Here is a 15,486-nt window from a genome sequence, read left to right as displayed (position 1 = left end):
GAAGACCAACACAGTGCTTAGAGGCAATACATACTTCTTTCGCATTATCATTCACAGAAGATATCGTTTACGCAAAATATATATATATCTATATATATGCTCTTGGTTGCTTAATGACCATGTCATTTGGCAAAATACAAGTAAAGCATTATTTTGTACAATATATTTCGTATGACCCATAGTCAACGCGAGTGATTCCAGCAGGAGTCTTATCACGGTATCTTGACACCATTGCCACGCACAGAAATAAGAAGAATGCACAACATAACTGCTTAATCTGTAGCACGCCCAAATAGGATCATTATGTAGTTCATGGGCACCGTTGTCGAACTGTTGTCTGTTGACTGTCGATTTTTTCGGCTTACAAGGACGCGTTGCGTCCGGAAGGTGACGACACGACATAACACACAAATCTCCGTACGAACGACACACTTCTGCGTGGCGGAGCGGCAGCGTAAGAAAGGAGAGAGCGAGCAACACATGTTGACGAACTCTTTGACGTCTTAAGATGTCAGACGGTTGGGCTTAGCTCACCGCGGTTGGCACCGCATGTGATCTCGATCAGTCCAGAACTTGAGTACGAACTCCTGTCTGATGGAAGACAAAGAAAACAAATAATGATATTAATAGAAAGAAGAAAGTGTGTTGGTTCCTGAGTGGACACGAATTACACTTAGAAGGTAGCTTAGACATAAAAGTACGTTGTACTTTACCAGCATCGTCATGCAGAATAATATCGTCTTTTTCCTAAGTAGAAAAATGCACGGTTATGTCTGGTGCACTAAATTGCAATCGGAGATCAATTTCGTTACATCGAAATTTTGTTAAAGTTCAACAGTAAAGTATAAGAAAGATAAATGAAGGATAATTTTGTGGCATGACGTTTTCACTGCATTGAAACGAGAATTTCGTTACAACCGTGTTCGTTATAACAGGAGTTCAATGTATGTAAATTGAATGAGGACTGACATTTCTAACAGAGGAATGCACGAACGAGTTGATTGCTCGTGAAACCTAAGGGGGCGGTGAAACTTACTCTCTCCTTTCCATGACCATCGTCTCTCTGCAGATAAGACCCGCTTCGCACGGGCACATGGTGTCAATCACATACTCGACTCCGCCCTGAGGGATGTAACATTTAGCGTTGAGGGGGAGTTTGCGCTTGCACACCGACTCTCCGTGCTGTCTCGCACAGCACATACTCTCTCCACAGTCCTTATCGTTTCGGCACCGTGCACCTACATAAAAATGGAATAGTCCTGAAGTTAACATTTTGCACGTTTTGCAATCAATCTTTCAATGTTGAAAAAAAAAGATATGAAATAGAGAACACCTGAAGATTATCTAAAGAACAGTGCATTTTCAACTTCAGTGAGATTAATGAGTACAATGGTTTCGATAAAGATTGCGATTCTCCTTGAATCATCGATGTGGAGCCAAGGTAAGTCCGTCAGTTTCATTACCTTGGAACAACTATTATCATGACGATATTTCACAATCCTTATGCGGTCGACAACAGAGCTGTAAAGCACGTGTTTTCTATAAGTATATACTCGTGACAGTGATCTATATTAACGCTTCCGCCAAACTTCCAGTTGGCCTACGCTTGACGGAGCGTTTATACTGTCAACAGGTATCAGCCAACAAACAATCGGCACCGTCACTTTCTTCATGAAAAGTCTGCTTTAGAATCGGTCGATATTAGTCAGCTATTTGCTCTCAGCAAGACCAGTCTGTCAATCACATGTCCATTGGGAACGTATTGGTATGTCATTTTATCCCTGTCAAACAGAAAGGAGTTACAGAGAGGGACACCTAACAGTGTGTTGCGTCGCTTCTCCCCGCGGGAGTCCGACCCTATTAAGATATCATTTAATCCTAAACCGCTGAGCGCGTGAATGGGACAACGCGGCGCATGTCAGTTGCCGTAACACGCTTCAGACAATGAACATTCTTGAACGTCGGTCATCATGAGTGAATTTTCGTCTTTTTCCTTTTCTTTCCTTGTTTAAATTTTGACTACGCTAAAAGCATTGGAACAGGTCTCGCTGCAGGGGAGGGGACAGCATGTCGCTATAGTTGTTGTTATTGAGGTGCACCACCCCTCCCAACCCTTGAGAATTACGAATTGATTGACTTGACTTCCTCTCTAAATGATGGCATGTTCGTGACAGATGAAAAGAGCTCTAAAATACCATCAGGGGGTGTTTCATAAAGCTGTTCGTAAAGTTACTAACAACTTACGAGCGACTGGTGATCAGTTCTGATGTGCTATACATATCAGAATTTCCATAATTCAGCACAAGAACTGATCACTAGTCGCTCGTAAGACGTTCGTAACTTTACGAACAGCTTTATGAAACACCCCCAGGACTGTGATAGAAAGGATACAATAACTGTCTTAGGTAGAGGTGCCTAGCTGTATGTCAATTAACTGCTTGATAATTATCATGATTAAGTAGTGTCATTCGTAAATATAGCTCGTTGCCGGAATCGACAAGTATTGAGCGATACCTTTCGAAGCAAAGAGAAGGACAGATAAATTATCTCTGACACTTTTCTCTCTGCAGAATAAGCTATTATAAATAGTGACTCAATGTATACTATATCAATAGTGAAATAGACAATTCAACGCAATGATTGACACGAAGTCAATCTAAATTGATGGTTAAGCATTATACTTCACTTCTGAATACAGTAACAACAGTTATACGTATCGCAGTAATTATTCTTTCTCATATCGACAAATTGAGGAATACGTCGCAAACTCTGCTTAATTGAATTCAGTTTGAGTTGTGTAATTAAATAAAGCAAGTTAACCAAGCTGTTGCCATAGCAAATTTATATCAGAAGAACAAGTGAAAAATGTTACAATTCGTGTCCTCACCGAGTGTTCTTTCTGGGATGGCGAGGTGGCACGTTCCAAACATGCAGTCATGACCCTTCTGGCAGTGACCGTCTCGCCGGCACTGCTGGCCTTGTTCCCTGTGACGGTGGCACCCGCCGTAGTGGAAATCGCAGAACCGGCCGCGACCGCACATCTTGTCACTTTCGCAAGGAACGTTCTGCAAAGATAGGATGAAGAATACTTATAAAGAATAATCGACAAAGTGTAAAACAGTTGTGTTGTGACAAGTAGATAACGTTTAGCCAATACATGTTGTTAACATAAGCAAGTCGATTTCTTTACCCGGGCGTTTTACTAATAGCGCACGCTACAAAAGTTGTAAAAAACACTGTAACTTGCCCGACACCTTCTTATTTTGTAGATATAACGACTATAAATCCAAGCATAGGTGGTTACACTTTGTTGAGAAAACTGCATAAGAGTTTCTTCCTTTGAATCGCTTGAAATCTCTTCACAGAATCATCAGTTATATGTTCAGTTTGATTTCATCAAATGCAGAAACAAAATATAGGTTTCAAGATCGCATAATTTTAGAATTTTCTGTAAGTTTATTTGGATGAAAACCTGGTTCAGGGAAGTTTTAGAGCTCGTCGGAAAACGAATTGACAGACAATAAGATTGTCATCAGATAATCATCCATTATTTCTGGTTCTTCAGACCTATGAGTGACTTATAATTCTCACTTCGTTGAGATGAATCTATAATTACACTCTGTCCTGTCTATCTTGATCTGCAATAATGATGTTTGCTTTTGAAATGTTATATTGGTCATGTATTCTTATGTGGTTGTATGTCTGTTTTCATTTGAAAGCAGAATGGAACATAAACGCAAACTCAGCAACTCAACCTGACTCCATAAACAAGTGGGTTACACACACACACACACACACACACACACAAAGAGATTCCCTTCATATTCCAAGGTAGCACCTGAAAAGCAATCTCGTGGTTCCATTAAAACAGTATAGTTTTTGACAGCTCGTGAGGAAAGATTAGGCCAGCTGTGTCTCAGAATACGAATTTATGAGTCAGTACAATACGTTTACAAATCAGACTTGATGCCCTATAAAATGAAATGGTAAATCAACATTTTAAAGGTTGTCACTCCTCCAACATTTTTAGAAATGTTAAATTCAACATTCAGAATGTTAGATTTAGCTAGATGTTCAACATTTTGAGTGTTAAATCTAACATTAACAAAAGGATGGATGAGCGTCAACAGTTAACATGTTAATTTACCATTTCATTTCAGAGTGTGACTTACACTTAAAATAAAAACAACCTCGAAAGGTGAACTGTGTCTCACGTGTTTACTTATGATATGATTCACTTGTTGTTGTGCTAATCACTCTCTCGGATATAGTGGGAAAGCTCTCAAAACAAATTGTACCTGAAATAAGTCCAATGGAAAGAAACTCGACAGTTCCCTCACATGGAATTCCACTACGCTATGAATCATTTCAAAGGTATTTGTAGGACAGGAATGAGAAAGGTATATCATCTTTCATCATTTAGAATGCCATTTGTTTAGCATCGTCTGTGATTTTCGTGCGACATTGCAAAGAACCGACAAATTTATTGAGTCTTATGAATAATAGACTACCCTACAAGGAGCAAGACAAACTTCCTATAAAGAGAAAAAAGGAGCTAGAAAACCGGGGAAGCTTGCTAATATGAAGGGTTTTGTCCAAACGCAGATCTTCATTTCCGCTCTTCCTCCTCCAGGCGACCGAGACTTAATCCTACTCATAGTACTCAACTTTTGTCCGCGGCATCGATCACAAAATATGAAGGAGATCTTGGAAAATGATTTGGGTCTAACAAATTTCTTGATGGGACATTATACCATCGTTTGAGGTAGCTTCGACCACGAGCCGAGTGACCATCGGCAACATCAGCGCCAAACTGACTGACTTTCCATCCAGACGAAGACATGGAAGAGATGGGCAAGAAAGAAGCCATCGTGGTTCAAAACAACAAAGGCACAAGTTAACACCCGTCCCGCCTTTTATTCGCACGTGGGACCCTATGTTATCTGGACAATTGATTGTAATGAGGTCATTAGTTAATTGACGGGAGTCTGTCGACGGACTGAATGAAGATTAGGAAAGATCGAGTGGGGAGAAAGAGACCTCGGTCGCCAATTAAGCCAGGGGTGTACTCGCATAGTGTAAGTAAGAGGCTAAAAATACACAATCAAAACATGAGACCTTATCAAGACTGGGCATCCGACATACACCATTGATACACACACATATGGACAGACACAGACACACACAAGCCCAATTTTTGATGATTAGACACGAATTGAAGTCCAAAGGATCACAACATTGCACATAGGTCGAAATGGACAGCACAAGTTTGACCTCATTTTTAGATGATCTTGAGAAAGCAAATTCTATTTCTTGAATATAAACGTGCTCAGCAATTTGTTAGATGATATGAAGAGCGGAATTAAAAAAAAAAAACAACAACAAAAAACTCACCTCGTAATATCGTGCTTCCGATTCATTAACCTGTATTCTCGAGTGCAGGTTTCTAGGATGGTTTAAACCGAGGTCACTGGTTACGGGTACGCCATCGCTGCCCGGGCTCTGGGGGCCTTCGCCCTGGGGATATGGTCCGCCCCACATCCACGACCACACATAGGCGTCGACTTGACCAACGATCAAGGTTAATAAAGCGATGATTGGACACGCGATGTTAGTGACTCGTACCATGGTTCCAGCTAGACTGTCCGAGATATGTCCGATACCTTAAAGTTCAAGTAGGTTTTATCAAACAAAAATATTCAGCAGCTCAAAACAGTAATTTTGATTTATGTCTTTGATTCGAAAGTTGAGACGAGCACAGCGGTGTCCAAAATGTTATGATGACATCGTAGTTTTGATGACCGTAGTCGCAAAAACTAAACGAAACACAATTTCGTAGTTTTTATATCTCCAGGTCAACTGAGCAGGAACATGTTCAATAAAAGTCAGTCGTGAAAAGGGACGGGTCGCGGATTTGCAAAAAGTTTTGGCCGACAGACTTGACGAGCCCTGTGTTTGATCAGTAACTGTTTAGCTCCGTGGGTCGTTAAACGCGGTTGATCCTGAGAGATGCCTTATTTAGAAAACTTTCCGACTTTGACGCGAAGAGAGAAGAAATTTGCACGTGCGAGAGAGAGAAAGTACAGAGCAAGAATAGCACGAGTCCTCGCGTTTATTTCGCCCAGGTCTCCCCTTCACTCATCAAGGCTCGGTTCAGTAATTTTTTGATAGAATCTCAACAACGAAATCATGTTTCGAATGCCTCTTGGCATACAGAGGCGCGACAAACTGCTTTTGTTCTCACCTGACTGACACGGCGTCACGTAAATGGGAACAATACACGAAGCGTGATTGTTGGGACTGAGGAGAATGGGCTCGAACCGTCAATCAATGTGATTGGCGTTAGTTAGTTGTCGATTGTTTACTGTCGTCCATGAGTCTTTTACTGGAGGGCCGCGTTGTGCGCTTAAGTGTCCTACTCCAGCACAGTGGTTTCGTGGATTGTTCGATTTCTTATAACTTCATGAATCATTATATATGTCAAAACAAGAAATCAAATCTTTTGCAGATCCTACTTTAACAGTCACTGGTTTTACTATTGACTTGTGGCTGGTTGCAAGTAGAAACATATCATAATTACCCAGTCGTTTTTTACTGCAGTTTGCTCACGATTCAATTTAAAAACAAACAAACTAGAAATAATGACTGGATTCAAAGGTCCAAAATCGACCTACTTCGAATAATGTACTCTTTTTTCTTTTCTTTTTTTCTTAGACCAGAAGAAATGATTTCAATTCATTTAAAATCATTTGATGCCAGTCGTATGTACAGTTGCTATGTGGATGTGTTTTATGATGTGGCATACCTTCTTTCTAGGCATATTATAGTGAAAAGGGAAATCATATCATTTTTTTTCAGCAGTGGCGAGTTGACCAAACATGAATATGCCGTCAGTGGAGAAGAGGTTCGGATGGTGGTGTCCGATGCCATGTATGGACGAAATCCGAAGCGTACGTGACGATGAAAAGAACATGGGTGTATGTAAGGGGGGGGGGGGGGTCCACTTTTTGTGAAAGACATTTTTGTTTTTTGAGGGCTTTTTACTCTACAGTTGTATATACAAGTCCACAACAGGAAAAAAAGTGACCAGGTGGTGTTCCAGCAAATTGTCAAAAACCTTGTATGTAAATTTCGTAACTTAGTTTCAATATGCCATACGCCTACCTTATTTCTAAGCCGCACTGCCATACCGAAAAAGTCGATTTTGTATAATGCACCAAATGGCCCCATTTTTAAGATATAAAATTCAAAAACTCCGTACCGCGGGAGGGGCCCCCTCCCACACCCTCCCCCCGCTCGGTCGCTCCGCTCCCTCGCAAAGGTGAAGGTCCAAAAATTTTGATTACGAACCCCCCAGAAAAAAATCCTGGATACACCCCTGAAGAACCCCGGAATTCACGGACGCATTAAAAAGAAAATAGTGTTAGTCCATAGACCTATTATATACTGCATGTTGAAGCTCCTCATGATTCGTTGTTTGAAGTCAGGGACGGATCCGGGGAGGACCGCAACCGGCGCACGCCCCCCCCCCCCCCTTTATATTTTGTTGAAACAAAAGAAATAAAAAGAAAAAAAATGTGGGGAGGGGTGCGTGCGCCCCCCCCCCCTTTAATTTTGTAAACGCGCCCCCTCTTTACGGAATTCCTGGATCCGCTCCTGGAAGTTGACTATCTGACCAACGCTTGAAGACAATTATATTGTGATTGCGGAAAGCTATGCAATGTAAGGCTGTTTTATTCGGCTTGATCTCATTTTGATTTCGTTTGGTTCTTGTTCTAAAGTTTCGTTCGGTCTGATTTGGTTTTGTATTTACTTGATTGTCTTTCCTGGTTCTTTTATTGCTTTTGGTAAGTAAAATGATTCAGAACAACAAAATCAGCCGTGATAAGTCGGTGAAAATAATGATGGCACCCACAGCGAGCAGGAATCGTCGATGAAAACCTCTTCAAAAGGGTCAAGAGAAATTGTGATTTTTTTCCTGAAATGAGCCGGATTGTAGATTATATTACAATTTTGGGACTAACGATTTCAAGAACGAAATGAACATGGGGCAGGGAGAACATCAGTCCGGATTGCGTAGAGGCTTGGATGTTGCGGACCTAAATATGCCGCGTCTCCTCTTTTGTGTGTTTTTCTGATTCTCATGTTATCAATGTTGAGAGGAAAAAAAAAACTTTATCAGGTTTAACTTTCCTATAAACTAAGTTTAATCATAATAGACATGTATATAAAGGGAGTGAGATTGTGTTTATGTGTTATGTGGTTTCGTTGATGTACGGCTCCCCCCCCCCAAAAAAAAAACAACAACAACAAAAAAAACACAAAACAAAACAAAACAAAACAAAACAATGCAAAACAAAACTAAACAAAACAAAACAAAACAAAACAAAAAACCGCCTCTCTTCTAACTCTAGGAACCTTGTAACGTATTCATACCTCATTTCCCAGGTAACAAATATACCCATAGCTGTAGGGCCTACACAAATCCAGGCATATTATACACATCTGTACGTACATACTCACATACACACTTACGCACATACATACATACAAAGCATTCATGCACACATAATACATGGAATACATCGTAAGATACATACATAAATGCATAGGTTGATGAAAGACAAAAAGTGAAAAACAATCAATGAGAGGGACATGGTAGAGAGGGGGTGGCATGGATGTGTGGAATAGCAAGATAGAGAAGGAAACTATACTAGTAGGCCTATTAAATGCAATATCATAAAAATGTTTCGCAGAATGCGCTTTCTAATCTAAATTTTATCTTGGAGGAAGAGTGTTGTCAAAAAAATGGTGGCGCTCGTCATGTTCACTCTGGCCAAGAATCTGTCAATCCAACGTCTGAACAATCGGTCCTCAATAACCAGAGAGCCACTCAACCCGAGAGAAGAGAACAAAAGCCCCGATCTCATTCTTCGTAATCCTATTCTCATCCAACACCTGTTGATTACTTTCGGTTGTTAGCGATCCGTATAATCATATACCAGGAAGACCAGAGACTTGGCATTTCACTTTCTCTGAAAATAGACGGCGATGCGGCTGAGTGTTTTGAAGTAGAGTGCTTCAAGACCAGAAAGGTTATAGTGAAAAGATCCACAACAGCCCAGCTGTGGCGGTATGACGTACAGCGTGCCCGAAAACGTTCTAGGACCACCAAGTTTTTGCTCGGATATTTGACAATCCCTCCACGAAAGGGATAGACGAAATCGGATCATATGATTATGATGTTGATGACGTAACGATCTTCCTTTTCGTCGTCTTCTTCTTTTGATCCTTATTCCTTTTATTGTTCCTTCTCTTGTCAATTTCTTCTTTTCCTCTTTATTTCTCGTCCTCCCTGAGCTGTTAACCATAATTATGCAACGCTACATATAAAGAAAATATAGTTCAATATAGCATATAATGATATTATTATGAATTTCGTTGAAAAATCTAGTGCATTGAAGAGAGTTAACATTTCAGTCTCTACTTTGCATGTATTAACTTCGGTTCCATGACATTTGCTCCTGCGACAATTGCTCCCATGAAATATCTGCACGCTAAGCCCAACATAAAACCTACTCAAACACGTTACCCTCACCCTAATCTTAATCCTCACATCAAAATAAACCTGAAACCCTATCACAACCCTAACCCTAACCCTAAGTCCTTGGAGAAAATAAGACCGGAGCAATTGTCGCAGGAGCAAATGTCGTGTCACCTTAACTTCAGAAGAGAACAACATTATTAATTCGGTAGTGTTGAAGGACGCAAGCGTGGGGGGGGGGGCACATTTCATGAAGCATATTATTGTCCGACAAAGTTGTCGGACAAATTTGCTCTCAGCCAATCAGATGCAAAGATTTCAGTAGCTTGTACCAATTTGTCAGAAAAATATCCGACCAAAATGCTTCATGAAATTCCCCCAGGTGGGCAAACACACATAACGATTAGTGATTATATATATATATATATATATATATATATATACAATAAGTAAGAGACAAGGGGTTGAGTCAGGTGTTTGAAAAAACGGATGAGATTTTTGAAAAACTGTTGTTCATATCATCTGCTCTTAAAACAGTGGCACAAATTCGCATATCTTTTTTAGTGAAGAGACTACAGAGAAATTGATACATGCATTTGTTTCATCTAGAATAGATTCATATAATGTTCTTTTGTATTGTCTCCCTGAAAGAGAAATAGGAAAACTGCAGATAGTCCAAAATAGTGCTGCTCAACTGGTGGAACGTGCAAAGGGTAGGATCCAATTACGCTCATGATGAATCGCCTCCATTGGTTACCTATAGCAAATAGATAGATAGATATATATATATAGATAGATAGATAGATAGATAGATAGATGGATAGATAGATAGATAGATAGATAGATAGATAGATAGATAAATGAATGAATAAATAAGTAAATAAATAAATAAATAAGTAAATAAATAAATAAATTAATAAATAAATAAATTAGTGTATGAGGTTGTTCTTTTATGCCATAGAGTTATAGTCAATAAGTCCCCTTATACCATGATTACTCCATACACATCCATATGAAATCTCTGTTCTTCTGATAAGCATTTACTTTTCAACTGTATCAGTTACATCCACCTGCTTTATTGTGGTGATCGTTCTGAAATAGACAACTAAGCAACTTGTAAACTTGTTGAAAACTCACCTCTTTTCTGATGCATAAGACGCAAGTTACGTAAAGTGCATAGAGAATTTGTAGAATATTATCAGGGAGGTGGAAGAGAGCTCTCTTCCACCTCCCTGATATTATGCACCATATAAATGCAAGTTATGATGATGATGATGATGATGATGATGATGGTGATGATGATGATGATGATTTTTCTCATGATTATTATTATTATTATTATTATTATTATTATTATTATTATTATTATTATTATTATTATTAGTATTATTATTATTATTATTATTTAGTTTGACCAATATTGAATTACGGTGTACTCTACTGCATGTCTTTATTATGATGATGTTTTCGTTAATCAAGCATGACATCAATGAGTCTGAACAAATTCATCAAGGTATTCATTATTTTGGTACATGGTTGCCGGTATTTGCATAACTCTGCACAAAACTACAACAGGCCTATTTCTTTCTTCCCATGAATGGATTTATGTCATCAACTGATCAAGCAGCATTAGTGAGTGGAATACTAGCCATTGTAATTATTTTCTCTGTGTGTGTATTTATTTTCATAGCGTTGAATGAAATTCATACCGAAACATGCATGAAAGAAAAAATACAACACCAAAACTTGGCGACACCTATGAGCGTCATATAGAATAGGGTCAAGCGAGGAAGCCACAGTGATGGAGAAGATTCCCCCCTGCTCATCTCTTGGTTGTCCCCCGCTGGGTCAAGGGTGCTGACCCGCATACCATCGCACAATGGATGGACAAAGATAGGCTAAACATGCTTGGAGTAATCTACCTGTCAATCATTCCTCACGAGTTTACGGATCTCGGCCACCTCCGGCCGACACTGACCATGCTCCTGATTTTCTCCAGAACAAAAATGGCACTACAAGTAGTACTTTTCCATACTAATTTTTGCTATGTTTCGTTGTAGTTCGCAGTCACGGCTTTCACTGGGAAATCCGACCAATGCTCAGTTATTATTTAAAGGGATGGTAGAGTATTGGTTGAGATGAGGATTGGGCTTTTAACTTTTTGCATGATACAAAAAAAAAAACACTTATGAAATACTACATATAAGCATACCATTCTAAGAGGAATTCAAAGTTTATTTGATGAAAATTGCTTATGGAGTGGCTAAGTATCAGAGACGTCCAAAAACAGAGTAAAACAAAGCTATCGTAATGAAAGGTGGGTCGCACCTTTTATCTGGATCGCTCTGTTTTGGATATCTCGGCCATTTCAAAACCGATTTTCATCAAGTAAACGTTGAATTCCTCTTACAATTACCTGCTTTTCACATTTCATAATAGGTTTCTCATTATCTCACCAAGAAATATTAGAAACCCGAAGCTAGGTCTCAACCAGAACTATACGATTCATTTAATGTATGGTTACTTATTATGTTCGTTTCCTTCCTTTAAAGGGGAAATCCAGTCCAAATATAAGTCAGTCTGATAAGAAAGAGTAAAATATTACGATTTCAACGGTATAAATTTGATCGAAATCGGATGAAAAATAATGAAATTATGACATTTTGAAGTTTCGCTATTTTGGGGAGGACAGTTCTTGAACGGTCAATATGAATATGCAAATGGCAAAGTAAGCATGTCATTCCCTCACAACTTACCATATAATTTGTGCATACAATTTTTTAAATTTTCAGTTTTTCATTCAAACGCAATTATGCCCGAGGCTCAAATCCTCGTATATTTAAGTGATCATTATTCTGAAGTTATTCAAATAGGAATAACGTCATGTTTCAGACTTCAAAGACAGAAACGTTGAATTTTCATCATTTTTTTTTTACACGATCAATGGAAAATTGTGAGGGTATGACATGGTTAGCTCACTTATTTGCATATTCATATCCACTGTACAAAAACTGTTTTGCATAAATTAGCAAAACATCAAAATGTCATACTTTCCTTATTTTTCATCCGATTTCAGTCAAATTTTTGTACTGTTGAACTCGTAAGATTTACTCTTTTTTTATCAGACTAACTTATATTTGGACTGGATTTCCTCTTTAAAGCACTCCACTTCTCGAGCCATGACTGCCAACTTTTTTTAACCCCCATTTCGCGGGCTTTCGCAAGTTTTCCTGCCTCATGATGTTTGTGCCTTCAAAATGGGATCTGACCAGAAACGAAACAAATATTAGAATTCACTGACATCCCGCATAAATGTTTGTAACTGACAAGTCTGGAAAATTCGTAGCTTTTTAGAGTCCAAAGAGACAAAAAGAGAGAGAGAGAAAAAAAAAACCACTCCCTTTTTAAAAAAAAAGATATCTCAGGTGAAAAGACGGAAAAGTCAAATACATCCGCGGGTGTTTTGTTTTTGTTTTTGTTTTTTGTTTTTTGTTTTTGTTTTTGTTTTACTAATCTCATGTCTGATTTCGTCGCGCGAAGAGTACCCTTTTACGGGAGATTTAAAAGTGTGTGTGTGTGTGGTGGGGGCATGTCTGCTATTGCCTGCGTTGTCTAATTAGCATCCAACGATGACAGCCGAACACGGGTGTGATATATTAATACCATTTAGGCTATATCTTTCTTACTGAATTAATGCTGTTTGAAGGATATTTTTCGCTCGGTCCCCTGGAACTGAACGGACGGACATCGGTGCACTGCCTATGTAGGATTTTTAATAAAAACTGCGAAAGTGTTTGACAAGGCGGTTAATTCCCACCTTCATGGTTGGACCAAGAAGGCACTAGGCGAGCCTACTCATACACGTAAACCGCGACCTTTGTTGGACCGGGGAACTATCACACGCGAGTCCTTGGCTGGACCTTTCAAGAAGGGTGATGAAAGTAGGGAGGTAGCTTTCAACCTCCCTGCCATACATGGATGATTGTATACGTCATTTTGGGATTGAAAAGTCTTAAAATAATACAAACTGTCACGTGGGAACCATATACCAATTACCCAAATGATAATTACCGAGACTATCTCTCACGTGGTACATCGAAACCCTGTCCGAGCCATGAATGTCACCATTATCGTGGTTTCCAAACGGACGTTAGGAGGAAACGACATACATTGTAGGCCTATACTTCTTATGACATAGTAACCTCTTGGACCGTTGGAGCACTGTTGTATGTCCATGGTAACCGTTAGGGAAGACCCTTTCTTTTTGTTTTCTTCATGATGGCATTCAGCGGTTTCAGTCTCATTTCCTACCCCAATAACCGACTCTCCTGCGTAACACCGACAAAAAAAAAAGTTGTTTTGTTGAAGAATAGAGTATATCAATGTAAAGGATATTTAAAATGGCAACTCGAGGAACAGAAATGGCATTTTTTGTTTCCTCTCATTCAAGAGCACGCAAGATGTTAATTTACGGTGGTTTCAGTTTAAAATACCTCATAGAATTTTATATACAAATATGAAGTTGAACGCAATTGGGCTGATTGAAAGAAAAGAATATTCGTTTTGTAATGCGTACGTTGAAATTCAAATACATTTTTTGAGTGAGTATCATTATGTTGATAGATTGTAGGGTGAAGTGAGCTATAACATTTACAACGGAAATTAAATTATTATTTTTTGTATTAACAATTCGGCATTGAATTGTATTACTATGTGCTTGTGAGATAAGAAATTTAAGCTTGTAAAATAAAAGGTATAATTCCTTGTTTTGATTTATGTAAAGATAGTATAAGGGAATAATTATGATAAGGAAAATATGGAGAGTTGTTCGCAAAAAGCGATAAGTCCATATTTGCCAAATGGAGATATTTGCAATTAAAGGTCAAGAAAAATCAAGAGAATAATAAGAAAATGTTTGCTTCTTTTGACCATAACTTCAAAAATGTACCTTTATGATTATGTAGTGACCAATATATCATTTAAAAGGTATCATTTTGTACTTTATGGCAGAGACCGTACTTCAAAATCTTCAAAAACGGACTTATCGGTTTTGCGAACAAATTCTTCATATATTGCAAGAAATAATCATAAGCTGCAAGTGTTTCAGAAAAAATGGTGTCTGTTTAGACACTTGTTCTCTTGATATGTATGATATGATGGTCTGAGTCATGATATTTCATTGAATTGTATTACTACGCTTGAGAGATATAAAATTTATAAATAATTCCTCGTTTTAATTCATGTAAAGATAGTATAAGGGAATAACATGATAAGGAATCCTAAGGATAAGGATCATTCTGTCTGTCTCACTGTCTATCTGTATCTCTGTAATGTCTTTTACATTCGTCAACAAGGCTCATATATCAGTGGCGGATCCAGAGGGGGGCGCAACCGGCGCACGCCCCCCCCCCCCTTTATTTTTCGTAAAAAACAAAAGAAATAAAAAGAAAAACAATGAAATGAAACCCGGAAGTGGCACTAGAAATATTAGTCACGCCCCCCCCCCCCCTTTACAGAATTCCTGGATCCGCCCCTGTATATGAAAGATACGGTTTTGACTGCCTAGTAGTTCCTGATTGTATTATGCGTTTCTTTGTTTTCTGTCTATCTCCACCTGTCTCTCTGTCTGCCTCTGTCTGTCTATTTGTTTCTTATCTGTTTGTCTATCTGGCTGTTTGTCTTGTCTCCATCTGTCTGTCTCTCTCACTGTCTATCTGTCTCTCTGTAACGTCTTTTACATTCGTCAACAAGACTCATGAAAGATACTGTTCTAACTGCCTATGGTTCCTGATTGGTAGTAGATTGTAGATCTACAGTCTGTCATCAAGTATTTATGCGTTTATTTCATTCGCGCAATGTGTAATACTTAATGCTCCACCGTGACATTGGATAGTCTATTCTTTCAGTGTTTCTATGTCTGATACAAATCTTGAAAAAAAATA

At 38.8% G+C, this 15,486-nt stretch overlaps 1 protein-coding gene across 1 annotated transcript; it reads right to left on the bottom strand.

Moving 5' to 3' along the window:
* Window positions 1-530: 530 nt before the first annotated feature.
* LOC139723943 (dickkopf-related protein 3-like) lies at window positions 531-5,628 on the bottom strand. The gene is made up of 4 exons (XM_071635144.1): window positions 5,395-5,628; window positions 2,888-3,065; window positions 1,037-1,238; window positions 531-591 (listed from the first exon to the last, which is right to left on the bottom strand). Exons 1-4 carry the CDS (start codon window positions 5,626-5,628, stop codon window positions 531-533), a joined length of 675 nt encoding a protein of 224 aa, XP_071491245.1.
* Window positions 5,629-15,486: the final 9,858 nt, after the last annotated feature.

The sequence above is a fragment of the Diadema antillarum genome, unplaced genomic scaffold (genome assembly GCF_040938485.1).
Source record: "Diadema antillarum isolate AM-2024a unplaced genomic scaffold, OU_Dant_1.0 scf00000203, whole genome shotgun sequence".
In the NCBI taxonomy this organism is placed as follows: domain Eukaryota; kingdom Metazoa; phylum Echinodermata; class Echinoidea; order Diadematoida; family Diadematidae; genus Diadema; species Diadema antillarum.
The sequence above is the reverse complement of the archived record's forward strand: the minus strand, read 5'-3'. Positions and strand labels throughout refer to the sequence as shown.

What these genes read in the sequence shown, in the direction of transcription:
- LOC139723943 (XM_071635144.1), bottom strand. Translation starts at nt 5,628, where the DNA reads ATGGTACGAGTCACTAACATCGCGTGTCCAATCATCGCTTTATTAACC. An exon ending in CGGAAGCACGATATTACGAG is followed by an intron (nt 3,066 to 5,394) that starts GTGAGTTTTTTG and finishes CTATCTTTGCAG; the next exon opens with AACGTTCCTTGCGAAAGTGA. An exon ending in ATGGTCATGGAAAGGAGAGA is followed by an intron (nt 592 to 1,036) that starts GTAAGTTTCACC and finishes GTCTTCCATCAG; the next exon opens with ACAGGAGTTCGTACTCAAGT.